This window comes from Hyperolius riggenbachi, chromosome 3 (genome assembly GCF_040937935.1).
Source record: "Hyperolius riggenbachi isolate aHypRig1 chromosome 3, aHypRig1.pri, whole genome shotgun sequence".
Lineage (NCBI taxonomy): Eukaryota > Metazoa > Chordata > Amphibia > Anura > Hyperoliidae > Hyperolius > Hyperolius riggenbachi.
In genome coordinates this window covers 196,979,238-196,997,918 of record NC_090648.1, presented here as the reverse complement: position 1 = coordinate 196,997,918, position 18,681 = coordinate 196,979,238, and the positions used below count along the sequence as shown (strand labels likewise).

Here is an 18,681-nt window from a genome sequence, read left to right as displayed (position 1 = left end):
CCAGGAAATTGATCCAAATGATTGATTGCCCAATTGGCCTATGGGTGCAAATTGCCTATGTGTGTGCATGTTATAAGTCTGTATAGTATCCGTTTTTCATAGTGTCACCTGCAGTATCTAGCTTGAACCTGATGGGTAGTACACATAATACATGTATATTGTCTTATGCTGGGAATACACAATGCATTTTTTCGGTCGATTTTTTTTCCATCCGATCGATTTTCCAATCAATATTCAATTCTGCTATCTTTTCTTATCTATTTCTATTCACTTGTATGAGAAATCGATCAGAAAATGATTGAAACTAAGATCGAACATGTCGGAAATTATCTATCGAACCATCGGATTAAAAAAACGGATGGCGTATTCCCAGCATTACAGGTCCAGCCATCTGTTATCTTGTCTGATTCTATCTATCACTTGTGGGGGAGTCTTCCAGGCTAGTAGTGGGGCAGTAACGTCCACTGCACCAGCCATAGTCTGGTGCAGCACACATTGCACCACATGGTTTTACAGAACACTGAAGAACTATGCAGAGGAAGGAGCACTGCCACAGATCATTATTGTTTTGTGTGGGAACAGGTTTAAATACTATACTTGAATTTAATGTTACAGTTCAGGGTTTTACATTTTAGATATAATCTGTGTTGTTGGAAGTAAAATGTCTTTTGATTTGTGGATTGATCACTTGTAAAATGAGTGTGTGCAAATTCTAAGTTTATGTTTTCAAATTTACCTTGGCTTATGTTTGCATTCATGGAAATTGAGAAAAATAATAAAAAAGGGCATTTGTTATAACTTATATATGCGTGAAATGTCATAGGAGCAGGCTCAGCACATCATTGTCCATTCTGCAGCTGACCACTGCTTAGCCTAGCAGTTTCTACATTATTTCAGTTGTTTTTTATAGACAACAGTTTTTGGATGACATTTCCATGCCACCTTGTATCATTCATCATACCTTGGTTTGTTTTTAGGCTTAATTAAAAATCTCTAAGCACACATTCCATAGTGTACAGTAAATGCCACTGGATTTTTGTCTCTGAGGATTGCATGCTCTTTACCATGTAATGCAGAGCTCAATTTTCTGAAGAATAATTATATTCGTATGCTAAGCGCTAACTAAAGTCACGTTTTTTTGTTGTTTTTTTTTATTTTCACTTTTAAAGGCCAGCTCCAGGCACACATTTTAACCACTTAATGACAGGCAGACTTATAAAAACGGCCTGCTAGAGCCTCTTAACAGTTCCAGAACTTTTTTCATACAGTGCTGCTGCCTCTACTGCGCGCGTGCACACCCCCACGCGTGCACGTGCATCCACGTGCACGTGAGATTAGTGGGGAAAAAAACACCATCGAAAAAATACAGCTTTATTTCCAAATACAGTGGTGTGAAAAACTATTTGCCCCTCCCTGATTTCTTATTCTTTTGCATGTTTGTCACACTGAAATGTTTCTGCTCATCAAAAACCGTTAACTATTAGTCAAAGATAACATAATTGAACACAACATGCAGTTTTAAATGATGGTTTTTATTATGTAGTGAGAAAAAAAACTCCAAATCTACATGGCCCTGTGTGAAAAAGTGATTGCCCCCCCCCCCCTTGTTAAAAAATAACTTAACTGTGGTTTATTGCACCTGAGTTCGATTTCTGTAGTCACCCCCAGGCCTGATTACAGCCACACCTGTTTCAATCACTAAATCACTTAAATGGGAGCTATCTGGCACAGAGAAGTAGACCAAAAGCACCTCAAAAGCTAGACATCAAGCCAAGATCCAAAGAAATTCAGGAACAAATGAGAACAAAAGTACTGTAATTGAGATCTATCAGTCTGGTAAAGTTTATAAAGCTTTGGGACTCCAGCGAACCACAGTGAGAGCCATTATCCACAAATGGCAAAAACATGAAACAGTGATGAACCTTCCCAGGAGTGGCCGGCCGGCCAACCAAAATTACCCCAAGAGCGCAGAGAAAACTCATCCGAGAGGCCACAAAAGACCCCAGGACAACATCTAAAGAACTGCAGGCCTCACTTGCCTCAATTAAGGTCAGTGTTCATGACTCCACCATAAGAAAGAGGCTGGGCAAAAACAGCCTGCATGGCAGATATCCAAGGCGCAAATCACTTTTAAGCAAAAAGAACATTAAGGCTCATCTAAATTTTGCTAAAAAACATCTCAATGATTGCCAAGACTTTTGGGAAAAAACCTTGTGGACCGACGAGACAAAAGTTGAACTTTTTGGAAGGTGCTTGTCACGTTACATCTGGCATAGAAGTAACACAGCATCTCAGCAAAAGAACATCATACCAACAGTAAAATATGGTGGTGGTAGTGTGATGGTCTGGGGTTGTTTTGCTGCTTCAGGACCTGGAAGGCTTGCTGTGATAGATGGAACCATGAATTCTACTGTCTACCAATAAATCCTGAAGGAGAATGTCCGGCCATCTGTTCGTCAACTCAAGCTGAAGCGATCTTGGGTGCTGCAGCAGGACAATGGCCCAAAACACGCCAGCAAATACACCTCTGAATGGCTGAAGAAAAACAAAATGAAGACTCTGGAGTGGCCTAGTCAAAGTCCTGACCTGAATCCTATTGAGATGTTGTGGCATGGCCTTAAAAAGGCGGTTCATGCTAGAAAACCCTCAAATAAATCTGAATTACAACAATTCTGCAAAGATGAGGGGGCCAAAATTCATGCAGAGCGCTGTAAAAGACTTGTTGCAAGTTATCGCAAACGCTTGATTGCAGTTATTGCTGCTAAGGGTGGCCCAACCAGTTATTAGGTTCAGGGGGCAATTTATTTTTCACACAGGGCCATGTAGGTTTTGAGGTTTTTTTTCTTCTCACTAAATAATAAAAACCATCATTTAAAACTGCATTTTGTGTTCAATTATGTTATCTTTAACTAATAGTTAACGGTTTTTGATGAGCAGAAACATTTAAGTGTGACAAACATGCAAAAGAATAAGAAATCAGGAAGGGGGCAAATAGTTTTTCACACCACTGTATATTGTCACCATACTTTGCAGGGCTGTGGAGTCATGTCCAAAAATCCACCGACTCCGACTCCTCAGTTTAGGATTCCACCGACTCCTCGACTCCGACTCCTCTAATTTGCATATTACAATTTTGTTGATTAACAGTATGTAACGTGAAATTCGTCTCTTAACTGCCAACGCTTAGGAAAGACAACTGAAGTGAGAAGGATATGTAGACTACTATATTTATTCCCTTTAGACTAAAACTAGTCCTTGGTAAGAGTACTTGTAAAAGGTACAGACCGGAACAAAGAACATCTATCAGGCCCTAGGCAATGTAACTGTGGGTACATGTAAGAGTGATGTGCAGGTACTCTGCAGGGGAATAAGGAGATTCTTCCTCTATTACACATTCTTCATGCACAATCTGAACAAGGTTTATGGGTGATAGACAACACCTCTGTGTTCAATGTGCACAACATTCTCAGTGGATTCCCTGCAGCTCTGTGGGGAGTGCATATGTAGAGTATAGTACTACTGTATAACAAAGGAAACCTGAGACAGATGAAATTAAAGTTTTATACATACCTGGGGCTTCCTCCAGCCCCCTTCAGGCTAATCAGTCTCTCGCTGTCCTCCTCCGCCACTTGGATCTTCTGCTATGAGTCCAGGTACTTGAGCCAGTCTGGTGTAGTGCGCATGCACACACTCCGCCGCCGGGAGCATACTACACCTGCGCAGCACTATTGTGCAGGTGCAGAACTGTGGAAGCGGCATGCGGCCGGACTGCTCTGACTGGCTGGATTACCTGGACTCATAGCAGAAGATCCAGGTGACGGAGGAGGACAGCGAGGGACTGAATGGCCTGAAGGGGGCTGGAGGAAGCCCCAGGTATGTATAAAGCTTTTCTTTTAATTCGCCTCAGGTACCCTTTAATTCATAGTCCCCAAACCAAATTTTAACATATCAAATTATTTGATTTCATAAACAGAGTGCATACATTTGCATAAACCAGCATCAATGCAGAATTATTTCCATCTCATTCACCATCTCTATTAGTGACATGGCTACACATCAGGCTTTATACTTACAGCATAGATGTTATTTCCTATATAAGAGATTCCTGTGTACACATCATACATACAGTCACAATCAGATGTGTATATCTGACTTTAAAAATATGGGGACTGCTTTATTGAAGCAGCACAAGTAACTAATTTTGATTGGTTTATTTCATTTTTGTGGACTAAGCACAGCTATTACTGCATGTATACATTATTTTTTAATGACTATTATCTGAGAAATATAACATTTTATCATATTTTCTATTTTAATTACAGTTACAAATTCATTAGGAGCCGGTGCATTTTTCCCCGACTCTGACTCCAGGCACCCAAAATTGCTCCGACTCTCCAACTCCACAGCCCTGATACTTTGTACTAGGGTCATAATTAAAATCTTGTGATAACCAGAATAAATAGGCAGACAATATGTGTGGGTTGTATGCATAGTAGCAGTGTTTATATTAAAACTATAGGGATTGAAATTGGAGAAATAGTGTATTTTTTTTCCTTGTTTTTCCCTTTAAAATGCATAGAAAATAGAGTAATTGCTGAAAAGAAATATCAACAACAAAAAGCCTAATTGGTATTGAAAAAAACAAGATATAGCTAATTTCATTGTGATTACTAGTGATTAAGCTTTTGGCAAATGAAAAGGATAAGCACTGAAAGGTGAAAATCGCTCTTGTCCGTTAGGGTAAAAACCGCTTTCGGGTGAAGTGGTTAAAATCACATCTAAAAGCTTGGTAACTAGAGTGATTAAATATTACCTGCTTTTGTGTAACAATTACACTGAGGCTGAAAATATTTAGTTGGACAAGGAGTTTTTTTAGCAGGAAAATTGAATGTTTTTTTTTTTTTTATTTTATTTTTTAAAGGCATCTTTGCGAAATTAAGCTATTAGTTCTACCACATGTCCCCTTAAAGGGGAGCTCCAGTGAAAATAATGTAATAAAAAAGTTATTTTTTACAATAATTCTGTATAAAGGATTTAGTCAGTGTTTTCCCATTGTAAAATCTTTCCTCTCCCTGATTTACATTCTGACATTTACCACATGGTGACATTTTTACTGATGGCAGGTGATGTCAGTGGAAGGAGATGCTGCTTGCTTTTTTGGCAGTTGTCCCAGCTGTAAACAGCTGTTATTTACCACAATGCAATGAGGTTCCCAGACGGGACATACCACTGTGGTAAGGGTTTCACCACAATATCAGCCATACAGAGCCCCTGATCAGTTTGTGAAAAGGAATAGATTTCCCATGGTAAAGGGGGTATCGGCTACTGATTGGGATGAAGTTCAATTCTTGGTCACGGTTTCTCTTTAAAAGTCAATTTAGGGCTGGTCCACACGGGCTTCTGAACGGCTTCCAGCAGCATCCCATTCGGTGGCTTCCCGTCGCGTCAGCGGTGTTTGTCCCCGCACGAAGAGAAAGTGGTAATCGACCCTGGACGCCACATGCAGCCAGGCCAAGCGTTCGTGTGAACCGACCCTAAGACTCCCAAATTTTTTTCTATTATATGCAGTCAACGTTTGGGTACGTCAGTGGGGCAAATGACATAAAACTCATAACTTTTTCTCATTCTAATTAAATGCTACAGTTTTTAGTTTCTTTTTAGATTTTGTGTTTAATTTGTCAGCTGCCGGTTATCTTTTTATTATCTCCATTATCTTAAAGAAAAATGTTATGCTTTGATTTGATTAATCCATATGACCATTTTTTGCTTTTGAGTGAGGAATAAACAGTTACGCTGTACACACACTTTATTTTTTACTTTGCTCTTAAAGTGTATTTAGAAATTACCGTGTTGGTAAATTGTTTGTTAACTCGATACGAAACCGAGGCAAATCTCCAAGTTAGGGAAAGTCTTTTTTTTTTTTTTTTTTTTTCCCCAAGAAAGTGATTTAGCATAGTGTTAATGAGTTCTTCTCAGCAAAGCGCTTTGTGAGCCTTGGGGTTTGAGTAACCTTCTTGAATTTCTGCTTTCCAGAGTATCCTCATAAATATGGAGCACAAGGGGGATGTGCGGATCACTCTGTATTTGAAAGGATGAAGTTGTATCAGATGTCAGCTCAGAGTGAACCAAATGAGCAGGTAAGACTTGTTTTGTTGACTGACTGTTTTCTTTGTGACCCCTGAAAGCTCAATACAGTTTCAAATGGATGGTGATGCCTAAACTCACATTTGTAAACTTTGTCAGTTTTATAGAAGACATTTTTACAAAATTGTGAGCCAAATGTTAGCCAAATGTGCAGAAGTCCATATAACTGTCTCTTCAGGTGTCCTCTAAGACCTCATTAAGGGGACAGACACAGGCTCATCAAAATTATTGTGGATGTGTTTTGTGTCCATGTATTGCAGTGTATTGTTCTGTTATTGGAAGGAACATATTCTGCTTTTTGTTGGTCTGTTTTTAGCGTAGCCTGCAAAGCAACAAAATGTGAATATTTAGAAGGGTGTGTTTCTGTGCAATACTTGCTGTAAACAAAACATACAGCCAGATGATTGGCACTTGGGGTTCCAGCGCTGTCAGCTCCTTACTGAAATTTATTTTGTTAGATGTAGGAAAACGAAGCTAAATCTTCCTCGTTCTCTGTCCCTGTTGAAATTTGTGGAATTGGTGAGATCTAGCATCTCCAACAGCTTAAATTAGCTGGTTGTTAAAATGTAGCACTTAAAAAGGTCAAGACATCTGAAGCCTTTTGTGCCGTAAATTGCTAATTGTGATTCTGCAGTTTCTGCAAATAGAATATTCAGGTAAGGAAACTGAGCTTTAAATTGTACAAAGAAGCTTTTTTTTAATGTATTCTAAGTAAACTTGAATGAAAAGAACGCACTTCATAAGTAAAGGCAACCTTAAAGCAAACGTGTAAGACTGGAAAAGAAAAAAAAAAGGTAATGGCTTACTGTATATACACCATGCAATTTTCACTTTAGATCGATCGAGAATTTCTAGCATGTCTGATCTGCTTGAGAGAGAGAGAGAGAGAGAGAGCGCTTTTGAGCAGTTCTGATCTCAGATACTGATATGCAGATCAGATGTTTCTGACATGCTTGTTGGGGAGTTGATTCAGACACTACTACTGCCAGAATTATCAGCAGGACTGCCCGGCAACTGGTATTGTTTAAAAGAATAGCCTCCATATACCTCTCACTTCAGGCTTCCTTTAAGTAGAGGGAAGTCTCTAGATGGCCCAGAGGCTTCCTGATCAATCCACAAGCCCACCACTGCTGTGCAGGGTTACTCTGAGAATATCAGACAAGAGGCTTCCCTCTATTTGAGGAAGAGTCTATTACCATTCAGCCACAGTCTTACATTTTCATTCCTAGATTTATAGAGTTACTTCAAGCTATCTTAAAGAAAACCTGTAGGTAAAATAAAATGTGACCCCGGGAGCAGGAGGCCTCTGGATACTAATGAGGTTCCCACTTTCTCCCTCCGCCAGCCCGATCCAGCATTGGCAGCCAGGAACACTTACAATAATATTTACATTGCCTTCCTTGTGACAGGCATACTAGCTGCTCTCTACCCAAGTTCTGGTGGTAATAGCCAAGCCTGATCAGGTCTGCACTACTGCGCAGGGAAGGACAGCTTGCGCCTCCACAATAGAGCAGACCCGATCAGCCTCTATTTCCGCCAGAGGCCGTGGGGAAGCTGACAAGCAGCGACAAGGGCATTTTCGGGGGAGCCAGTGCTGGATCCCCTCTGCTGAGGAGGAAGGGATAAGCCTCATTAGGATCCAGAGGCGTCCACCTCCTGAGGCGAGTACCCCCTTTTTTTTTTTTTTACACTACAGGTATAAGCATTGTTAAGTACAGAATTTCCTAGGTATGGATTTGGAGGATTTTATTACAGGATTCTGCTTTAAATATAAGCAAAGTGTAACTGAAAGTATGCTTTATTAATCTTCAAGTATTTTTTTTTTTTTTTTCAAATGATCGATCTCTCAGGTCTGTTGCTTTTTCACATCCACTATTTTCTGCTTATGCCCATTAAGTTGTGATTGTATGTTTATCTAACATGATTATCTCTGTATTGTCTTAGAAGCATAAGGAAGAACATGAAGAGACTGGTCCTGTAATTTTTAGGACGAGGCGAGCTGCTCAAGCAGAAAAAAATACTTGCCAGCTCTACATCCAAACCGATCATCTCTTCTTCAAGCGTTATGGGGAAACTAGAGAAGCCGTCATAGCCCAGGTAGTACCTACTATGTCAGGACTTTATGTTAAATTGTGTTTATTGTAGTAAAGTTGGAACAGTGAATGCAAAGTGTGAAATATGTAGTTGAATTAAACTACCACATTTTTTGGCATGTAAGACACCCTTTTTCTTCCCCAAAAGGGGGGGGGGGGGGCGGAGAGGGAGTGGATGCATCTTATATGCCGAATATGCTGCAAATATCGGTGCAGAGTATGCAGGAAAGCTCCCACCCGTTCCTGCTGCTGCGGTCCTCTCTCCCTCGCTCCAGCCGCTATCCTCTTCTCCCTCGTCAGGTGCCCTTCACTGAAGCTACCGCCGCTGCTGGCTACTCCGTTCCTCCTGGCCTCCTGTGAAAGAAACCAAAGCAAGCATTCGGGGCATTTTTCCCTTCTCCAGCTGCGATCCTCTTCTGCAGTGTAATTCATGGAAATAAGTCATCTCTGCCGCTATACGCCAGGCCCTCTGTCCTCTTTGCCTCCTTCTGCCTGTTTGCTGCATGTGCGCTACAGTCATGCATGACCCAGTGGCTGGGGTCACGCATGACTGTGACGCACGTGCAGTAAACAGGCAGTAGGAGGACCCGGGTTATAGCGACAGAGGCGGCGACTTTCTGTGAGAGAGAAAGGAGAGAGGAAGTTCGGAGTTTAGTTCCCTTTAAGTTTGGCAATTTCTATTCTGTACATAATGGCTTTAGTATGCTATCGCACATGGCAAGAAAGGTAAAGAGGTTTTTAGTTAGAAAAAAAAGTAACCTTTGAGCATGAAATTTGTACATTTGCTAAAAACAAACACACAAGGTACAACCTGATCAGTATAGTGCAGTGTTTCTCAACATTTTATTGGTAAGTACCCCTTTTATAACCCTGTACTCAAGTGCCCCCTAGCGTAATAAACATTATCACAAGTACCCCTTGACAAATGCATATTTAATCGTAGTACATAATTGGTTATAAACAATTTGCAAGCATTTACTATTGTTTTAACTAGCTAAAATACTAATTTGGTTTTGTTTAAATAAGATTTATCATTTTCTAAAACCCTTCATTTGTTAATTTTGGTTAAGTATATCAAGCCCGTGTACCCCCTGGAACCACCAGAAGTATCCCCCGGGGTACGCGTACCATACGTTTAGAACTTAGGGTATAGTGGACTCAAAATTTTAATTTTTTTTTAACTATCTTTGCTCCAGATTACTGCATTTTACAACCCTGAACATGCCCAGCCAGCATACAACCCTGTCTTTTAAATAATATTAAATGAGCAAAAGACCTGTGCATCTCTGGCATTTAAAGAGACTCTGAAGCGAGAATAAATCTCGCTTCAGAGCTCATATTTAGCAGGGGCATGTGTGCCCCTGCTAAACCGCCGCAATAGCGCCGCTAAACGGGGGTCCCTTCACCCCCAAACCCACCCCCGCAATAGTTGGTCGTGGAGTTGGTCGTTCGTGGAGGCAGGGCTGACTGCTGCAGCCCTGCCTCCAGTCGCATCCATCAGCGGCGCATCGCCGCCTCTCTCCCGCCCCTCTCAGTGAAGGTAGACTGAGAGAGGCGGAGATGCGCGCTGACAGATGCGCGTGGGGCAGGGCTGCGGCGGTTAACCCTGCCCCAACCAGGAAGCGTTCCCCCGCTGCACCGAGGGGATTTGGGGGTGAAGGGACCCCCGTTAAGCCACGGGATAGCGGCGTTTTAGCAGGGGCACACATGCCCCTGCTATCTATGAGGTCTGAAGCGAGATTTATTCTCGCTTCAGACTCTCTTTAAGTGCAGCCAGAGTGGGACTTGCAGAAAACCATTCACATGGTGGGCATATGTTTTCAGCAGAAATGGGTAAAAATGGTCTAGTATTCGCTGCATAAATCTAAGATGAACAAATCAAGTCATACCTTAAATACATTAAGAGTGTGTAAAATTTCTTATATAAATATTTGAAAAGGTAAACTTAATTTTGAATGGGTCAAAAGTATCTTGTAGGAAATCTGCTTCTGAATTCTGCTGTGGTTGCCCTGGGGAGTCAAGGTAATTGGCTCCCAAGTTCTTGCCCATACTTGATGGTGATTATAGTTTTTGTGCCAGTAAATACACACTGAGAAGAGCTAAAAATGGGCTTGAGGAAGTATTTTATTTGTATTTGGGAGAACAATGAGAGGTGAGAATATGTGATGTAGTTCAGATCTACACCTCCTTTGCTAAGTGGAGCAGCTGAAAATGGAAAGATAAGGAAATCTGAAATCCCATCCCATCTATACAGATATATTGTGGCTCCCCCCCTCTTCATCCCACAATTTTATTTCCGCTTTAAATGGCATTGTCTTCTATCTCTGTAATCTGCCTCACTTGCCTAATGTTCTCATGATCCAGCTCTCCCACATCTAGAGCAAGTTCTTAATATCTTTGACCCTTCTAACTTTCCGAGCACATTATCATCCGGCAGCAGCCTGGGCCTCTTGAGAGATCTTTACAGTAATGGACTGTACGCTCAGGCCAGTGGCTTACGTTTCAACAGTAATTTATTTTGAAAAGTGTGAATTTCCCTTCCCATTCTCTTTGCCTGAACATTTTCGAACTTCATTCTATGTGTTGATGTCAAGGGATAAATTTAGCATGCAGCCTTGCTAGAAATAGCCCAGCCTAACAAAAGAAATGTCTCACGACCATTTAGGGCTGCAAATCCTTAGGGTAAAAGTCTTATAAAATACTGTTATGCTTCATCATAGCATTTAAAGCTAAATTTGAAGTGGCAGCTATAAAAGAAGAATGTATCATGTAATGTAATGCAGCACATTGAGTGATTTTCATCGTGATGGGACCCTTTTTTCAACTGCTACATACATTGCGGCGGATTTGCAGTATGATCAGTTAAATGAGAGGCATATGTTCTGCTAGAACATAAACGTATTTGTACTGCTTAAGTATCTTAAGCTCTTTCCAAATGCACATTACCCTGGAGGATCATGGTGTCCTTCCAAATTTTGCATAACCAATTTTTTTTCGTAAGACAAAATGTTGGGTACTTTTTTTTTTTTTTTTTTTTTTTTTTTGCTTTAATTCACAAGAGCTGGAAGATTCCTGGATAGCTATGACAGTAATCTTTTCAGTTTTTAAATTTTTTGTGCCGAAGGCAAGGCACAAAGCTTAGTGGTTATCACTGTTCCCCTAAACGCTTACCATTGGTCCTGGATTTAACTTCCAGTAGAAATGTTGTGTGCTTAGTTTTTATTCTTGTGCTTCCTTGAACATGCCAGTTTCCTATTAAAAAATGCAAAATGTGATGTATGGCTACTTGCTTTTCACTCGGCATAGAACTTATTGTACATGAATGTGCGTTTGTCACTGTGGCAGGCGTATTAAGTGCTATTAAGAGTAAAAGCTGGTGTGAACACTTCTGTGCTGTATTTAAAGCTAGTGGACAGAATTTATTTATTTGCAGCCATCCTTCCTCAGACTTCCTCCTGAGTATATAATATCTACAGAAAGTTTCAGGGATAATATGTGGGAACTTTTAGCGGGTATCCAAATGTCTGGTAGAGGAGAGTAGCCACATTAGTACAGCAGCAGGATGAATTCAGAAGTGTTTCGGCAATATTATCTGCTCATATTCAGCCAAATGCTTCAGAACTCATTGGAGGCCGCTTAACAGTGCAGATGGGACAGTGACCCAAAGCATGTCCCAAAGCAAACTGCAAAAGCAACCAAAGAGTGTTTGACGGGAAATAAGTGAAATGTTGTTCAATGGCCAAGTCAATCACCTGACCTGAATCCGATTGAGCATGCATTTCCCTTGCTGAAGACGAAACTGAAGGGAAAATGCCCCAAGAACGAGCAGGAACTGAAGAATGTTGCAATAGAGGCCTGGCAGATGATCACCAGGGATGAACCACAGCATCTGGTGATGTATATGCATTCCAGACTTCAGGCTGTAATGGACTGCAAAGGATTTGCAACCAAGTATTAAAAAGTGAGAGTTTGATTTATGATTATTATTCTGTCCCATTACTTTTGTTCACTTAACAAGTGGGAGGCACATATGCAAGCTGTTGTAATTTTTACACCGTTTACCTGATTTGGATGTACTGTATTTTTTGGAATATAAGACACACTTTTTCTTCCCCAAAACTGGGCAGAAAAAGTGGGTGCGTCTTACATTCTAAAGGTACTTTGTCCCAAAACATACTTATCGGATCCTGCCGCCGCGATCCTCTCCTCCTCCGCCTGACTGCCGTCATCCGAGGGTCATCTGAGGGCCCCAGCAGCCATCATCCGAGGGTCCCAGCTATCCCATCCAGGGATGCTCAAATTCGGCTTCGGGAGATATCCGGATTTTTGGTATCCGGATATCTCCCAGTAATGCTGGGCGGGGGGGGTCAAGCTTACCTCTCTGACGTCTTCTTCGGCTGTCCCTCGGCGCCTCCCACGATGCGCTCCATGCGCGTCACATGATTACAAACACTTCCTCCTTCAACCCGGAAGGAGGAAGTGTTTGTAATCAGGTGACCGCCGCTTGGAGCGCATCGTGGGAGGCGCCTGAGGGACGACCGAAGAAGACGTCAGAGAGGTAAGCTTGACCCCCCTGCCCAGCCCGCACAGCATTACTGGGAAATATCCGGATACCAAAAATCCGGATATCTCCCGAAGCCGAATTTGAGCATCCCTGATCCCATCCAGGATCCCTGCTGTTGTGTCCCAGCCACCGGATCTTCTTCACTGCAGTCTCCCTACACACACTGCAGCCATGCGGTAAACACGCTCTTCCGCCCCGCCAACATCCTCCATAGTTACAGCATCCTCTTCATAGTTAGTGCCCCATTCTGTGTAACGAGCCTGACGTCATGTGTGACCCCAGTGCACATGCACCGCTCGTCACACAGAAGGAGGCACTGTAACTATGAAGAGGACGCCGTGACTGTGGAGGATGTCGACTGGGTGGAAGAGCGTGTTTACAGCATGGCTGCAGTCTGCCTATGAGACCGCAGTGAAGAAGATCCGGGGGCTGGGACACTCGAGCGGGGATCCTAGATGGGAAGGCTGGGACCCTCGGATGATGGCAGTCAGAGGGAGGAGGAGAGGATCGCGGCGACAGGATCAGGTGAGATGCAGCAGGGGTGAAGTGTAGTTTGGGTTGGCTGCAGGGGTTGGTTAGTTTAGTGAAGTGTAGTGTTGTGTAGTTGGTGGTGGTAGCAGGGGTTAGTAAAGTGTAGTTGGTGAGGTAAGCAGGGGTAAGTGAAGTGTAGTATACCAGGATGTAGCTTAGATTTTTTTTGGGGGGGGGCGCGGGGTTAAAAGTCCATAAGATGCCCCTTCACCATAGACGTACCTAGGTTTAGTTTATTTTTTTCCCCTAATTTTTGTCCTAAATCTAGGGTGCGTCTTAAATCTGACCGTCTGCAATTAAAGCAAATCATGCTTGCTTCATTTCAAATCCATTGTGGTTGTATATAGAGGCAAAAATGTTAGAATTGTGTCACTGCCCCAATATTTATGGATCTAACTATACAGGATCTTCTAAAAAAATTAACATATTGTGATAAAGTTCATTATTTTCTGTAATGTACTGATAAACTTTAGACTTTCATATATTTTAATTAATTAATATTTCATTACACACAACTGAAGTAGTTCAAAGCATTTTATTGTTTTAATATTGATGATTTTGGCATACAGCTCATGAAAACCTAAAATTCCTATCTCAAAAAATTAGCATATCACGAAAAGGTTCTCTAAACAAGCTATTAACCTAATCATCTGAATCAACTAATTAACTCTAAACACCTGCAAAAGATTCCTGAGGCTTTTAAAACTCCCAGCCTGGTTCATTACTCAAAACCACAATCATGGGTAAGACTGCCGACCTGACTGCTGTCCAGAAAGCCATCATTGACACCCTCAAGCAAGAGGGTAAGATACAGAAAGAAATTTCTGAACGAATAGGCTGTTCCCAGAGTGCTGTATCAAGGCACTTCAGTGGGAAGTCTGTGGGAAGGAAAAAGTGTGGCAGAAAACGCTGCACAACAAGAAGAGGTGACCGGACCCTGAGGAAGATTGTGGAGAAGGACCGATTCCAGACCTTGGGGGACCTGCAGAAGCAGTGGACTGAGTCTGGAGTAGAAACATCCTGAGCCACCGTGTACAGGCGTGTGCAGGAAATGGGCTACAGGTGCCACATTCCCCAGGTCAAGCCACTTTTGAACCAGAAACAGCAGCAGAAGCGCCTGACCTGGGCTACAGAGAAGCAGCACTGGACTGTTGCTCAGTGATCCAAAGTACTTTTTTCGGATGAAAGCAACATTTGCACGTCATTCGGAAATCTAGGTGCCAGAGTCTGGAGGAAGACTGGGGAGAGGGAAATGCCAAAGTGCCTGAAGTCCAGTGTCAAGTACAGGTCCGGTGCTTCTGCCTCTGTTTCTGGTTCAAAAGTGGCTTTACCTGGGGAATGCGGCACCTGTAGCCCATTTTCTGTACATGCCTGTACACTGTGGCTCTGGATGTTTCTACTCCAGACTCAGTCCACTGCTTCCACAGGTCCCTCAAGGTCTGGAATCGGTCCATCTCTACAATCTTCCTCAGGGTCCGGTCACACCTTCTCGTTGTGCAGCGTTTTCTGACACACTTTTTCCTTCCCACAGACTTCCTACTGAGGTGCCTTGATACAGCACTCTGGGAACAGCCTATTCATTCAGAAATTTTTTTCTGTGTCTTACCCTCTTGCTTGAGGGTGTGAATGATGGCTTTCTGGACAGCAGTCAGGTCGGCAGTCTTACCCATGATTGCGGTTTTGAGTAATGAACCAGGCTGGGAGTTTTTAAAAGCCTCAGGAATCTTTTGCAGGTGTTTAGAGTTAATTAGTTGATTCAGATGAATTAGGTTAATAGCTCGTTTAGAGAACCTTTTCATGATATGCTAATTTTTTGGGATAGGAATTTTGAGTTTTCATGAGCTGTATGCCAAAATCGTCAATATTAAAACAATAAAAGGCTTTGAACTACTTCAGTTGTGTGTAATTAATCTAAAATATATGAAAGTCTAAAGTTTATCAGCACATTAAAGAAAATAATGAACTTTATCACAATATGCTAATTTTTTGAGAAGATCCTGTACATTCAGGCACCGACAGCAGCAAAAGATATGGCCCAGCTCCTTTGGTTCTTGGTTCCTCCTCTGAGGGACAAATGGTGACAGAAATGTGTACTCTGAAAAGTGCTGCGGAAGATGTCAGCACTAAACCAATACACAATATTGATTATTTTTTGTTCATTGTTCTCATTCCTGTTTTTTTTTTTGGGGGGGGGGGGGTTGGGTGAGCAGAAAGGGTAGATCTAAGTCTATCAGTGAGTGGTTTAGATTTGGAAACACTTACCTGGTGCACAGAATAGGAGCTGTAGGCATCTTACAGATTTTGCAGTTAAGCAGCGCTGCTTGTCTAGAAACATCAACGCAGACAATATCCTTTTATGTTCTCGAGATACTACATAGTTTAATGAGGTACTTAATCTGTTTACATGACCTTTTGTATTCTCTTAACAATAGCGGTAATAATTTGAATGATTTAGGCATTGGGCTTCATGAATAAAAATGTTTGAAAGTCAAGTTTCTTTTTGGCATCAGGTCTAAGTGTTTGTGTCATTTTTCACAACAGGTTGAAAAATGAAAAAATCAAGTTGCTAAGGGCAAGGCTAAATAAGAACTCTACTACCAAACATGTTTATACTGATTTTCCATTCAGAATTTTTCACTTTTCTGCATCTCATTACAATAAGCAGTCCACCTAACCATTTGTTCTTGTTTATGGTAACATTCTGAAATATGTGGATGATGTTTAGTTAGAAATTTCTCACTTTTATACATATTAGTTGATTTCTTATACATTTACAGTTCACAATTGTCAGCTAAAAGAAATTCAGATGTTATACCGCCGAGTACTGTGCTGCCTCTGCTTATGGTGAACACTCAAGATGGACAAGACTGGCAAAGCGTTTTATCACCGTAGTGATTGGTAGTCTCCACATTTCTAGTAACAGCCTTTATGGGCTTTTTTAGATGCTTTAAATTGGAGTCAGTATAAAACCTGAGAAATTCAAGCTTAATGTCTGTTGTAAGTGCAATCTAATTTATGCAATTATTTCGGGCATTCATTTTATTTAGGCATTAATGTATACCTGTATATGAAAACTTTTATGAATAGTTTGTATTATGTTTGTTTTTAATAGATATCCAGCCACGTGAAAGCGATTGACACCATTTATCAGTCAACTGATTTTATGGGAATCCGAAACATTAGCTTCATGGTGAAGAGAATTCGGGTAAGATGCTAAATACTATCATTTTACAATGTGAAAGTTTGGTAGCAGTTCTGTAGGAGATTAAAATTGATCTTTAGCCAAACAAAAAAACAATCTAAAACCATTATGTATTGATTCATCAGTTTCCCTTTATCAGGGCAAAGCAGAAGACCATAAATTAGTCCCTGTTGGGGCTCAAGCACATGTGAGAAGAACATGTACAGTTAGTGTGGCTGCTGCCTGCAAGTGCATGTATACAGCAGCAATACATTTTCATAAATACAGGACAGTGTTTTGGATTTATTTCTCTTTATTTTACCTCAAAGGGGTCCTTTGTGATCACAAAATATTGCATGTGAATTTGTGGATCAACAGATGATTAATATTTATAACTTTAGTGCTTACTGGAGCATATTGCATCTGTCAGCTGTTACAGCAGTTGCTGAGAACTTCATCCAGATGAAGGGCCAGTACATGGAGCTAAACTGGAGTTGCAGTGTAAGTAGTTGACACTTGTTGTGCACCCGCAACTCTCATAATATTAGTAACGACTGCATTCAAACCCACCAGCTTACCTACAGTTTCTTTAATCCAATCCCGCATCCTTTAAATCAGCTCACTGTTCAGCACCTTTTTTTCTGTAGCACATTGCTTCGTAACAGGTAATGTATAGCCGCACCTGAGGGGGGATTTTGACACCTGCGGCACTTGATGATTGTTAAAAATGACCAATATTTTACTATAATAATTTGTCCAACAGTGGAATATGAGTAATTTTACTGATACTCTTCTAGCGGCTATCCACGGCGCCCAAATTACTGCAGCACCCTTTTTACATGTATCCTTCCCAGATACCGTCCTCCCTCACTTTTCAATGGTCATTGAGGTGGAAACAAATATGTAGCACACAACTGAGGTAAATCTCTCAACTGAAGTTTCATATGTGAAAGTTCCGCTCCCCCATCTAGTGTTGCCAGCACATGTGTGAAGATAATGACCGGGATGATAAAAGAAGTATGAGCGTGAGAATTTAAAGGGACTCCGAGCACCCCTCATGGGCATGCCTTTAAAGGACTTACAAGCTGAAGCAAAGAAAAAAAGTTAATTACCTTAGCTGAATGTCAGACCTCAGGGCAGACAATCCGTGCCTCCCCTGCTAATTTCAGACCCTCTGTTATGTTAATCCAGCTATCATTAGCGGCCCCGACCCGGGCCAGGGTTGCCTTATCTCATGACGATAAGAATCGCCGCTTAAAACTCCTCTGCCTGCGCAGTACTGCGGCTGCGCTGGATTACAGCCCTGGGAGCGCACATCGTCGCTCGGTATACTGTTATACGTCATGTGGGCGTCACCACATGACAGCCTACATGACTGACTGCACTTCGAGCCGGCCGCGCCCCCTCAGCACAGAATACCAGCGCTGAGCGAGGGAGGACGTTACTTAGCTACAGGATTTGTTTACTGCAGATTTGCAGAGCAAGTTATTTTATTCAAATACACTTATGATCTCTTTTTCAAAACCGTATAAAAAAATTGAACATTCATTTTTATAGTTTTATGATTGTCCCAACACATACGATTTGATTTTTGATTGTATTGTGTATCACCACCTTTAAGCCCCATCTACACCATACAATTTTTTTTATTCGATTTGATTCATTGGTTTGATTCAATCCGACATGTCCGATCGGGATTCAATTGGATTCAATGTGCCATTGTTTTGCAATGGCAAATTGAATCAAATCCCAATCAGACATGTTGGATTGAATCGGACAAAAAATTGTATGGTGTAGATGGGGCTTTATGTTCACTTGGGTAGTGCAGCACGTCTTTTTCTTCTCTGTAGTGGTTTGAGGGACAGTGTAGGTTTTAACCATGTTCTGAGGGAAAGCATTACAGTACTTCTCTCCACTCTTCATTTTTGTTTTGTTCTGTGTTAAGGTGCGTACACACATGCGACTATAGTCGTTTGAAACGATCGTTCCCCGATCGTTTCAAAAGACGATCGTTTAAAAAAAAGCAACCAACGATCATTAAGTTTAACGACGGACGAGCTAGATCGTTAAAAACGAACGATCTAGCTTGGCGGATTTTTACCAACGACGATGGTTTGCAAAAGTAGTCCATCGTTGGAAACGGTCGTTCGTACTAGGCTTGACATGCG

General features: G+C 41.6%; 1 protein-coding gene across 1 annotated transcript in view; it reads left to right on the top strand.

Annotated features, from left to right (window-relative positions):
* The window catches only part of ADAM10 (ADAM metallopeptidase domain 10), a 259,945-nt gene that overhangs the window by 202,093 nt on the left and 39,171 nt on the right, over window positions 1-18,681 (top strand). Inside the window, exons 5-7 of the mRNA XM_068275520.1 lie at window positions 6,034-6,137; window positions 8,089-8,241; window positions 16,445-16,537. Of these exons, the coding sequence (XP_068131621.1) occupies window positions 6,034-6,137; window positions 8,089-8,241; window positions 16,445-16,537 (350 nt within the window). The remainder of the gene's footprint in view (window positions 1-6,033; window positions 6,138-8,088; window positions 8,242-16,444; window positions 16,538-18,681) is intronic.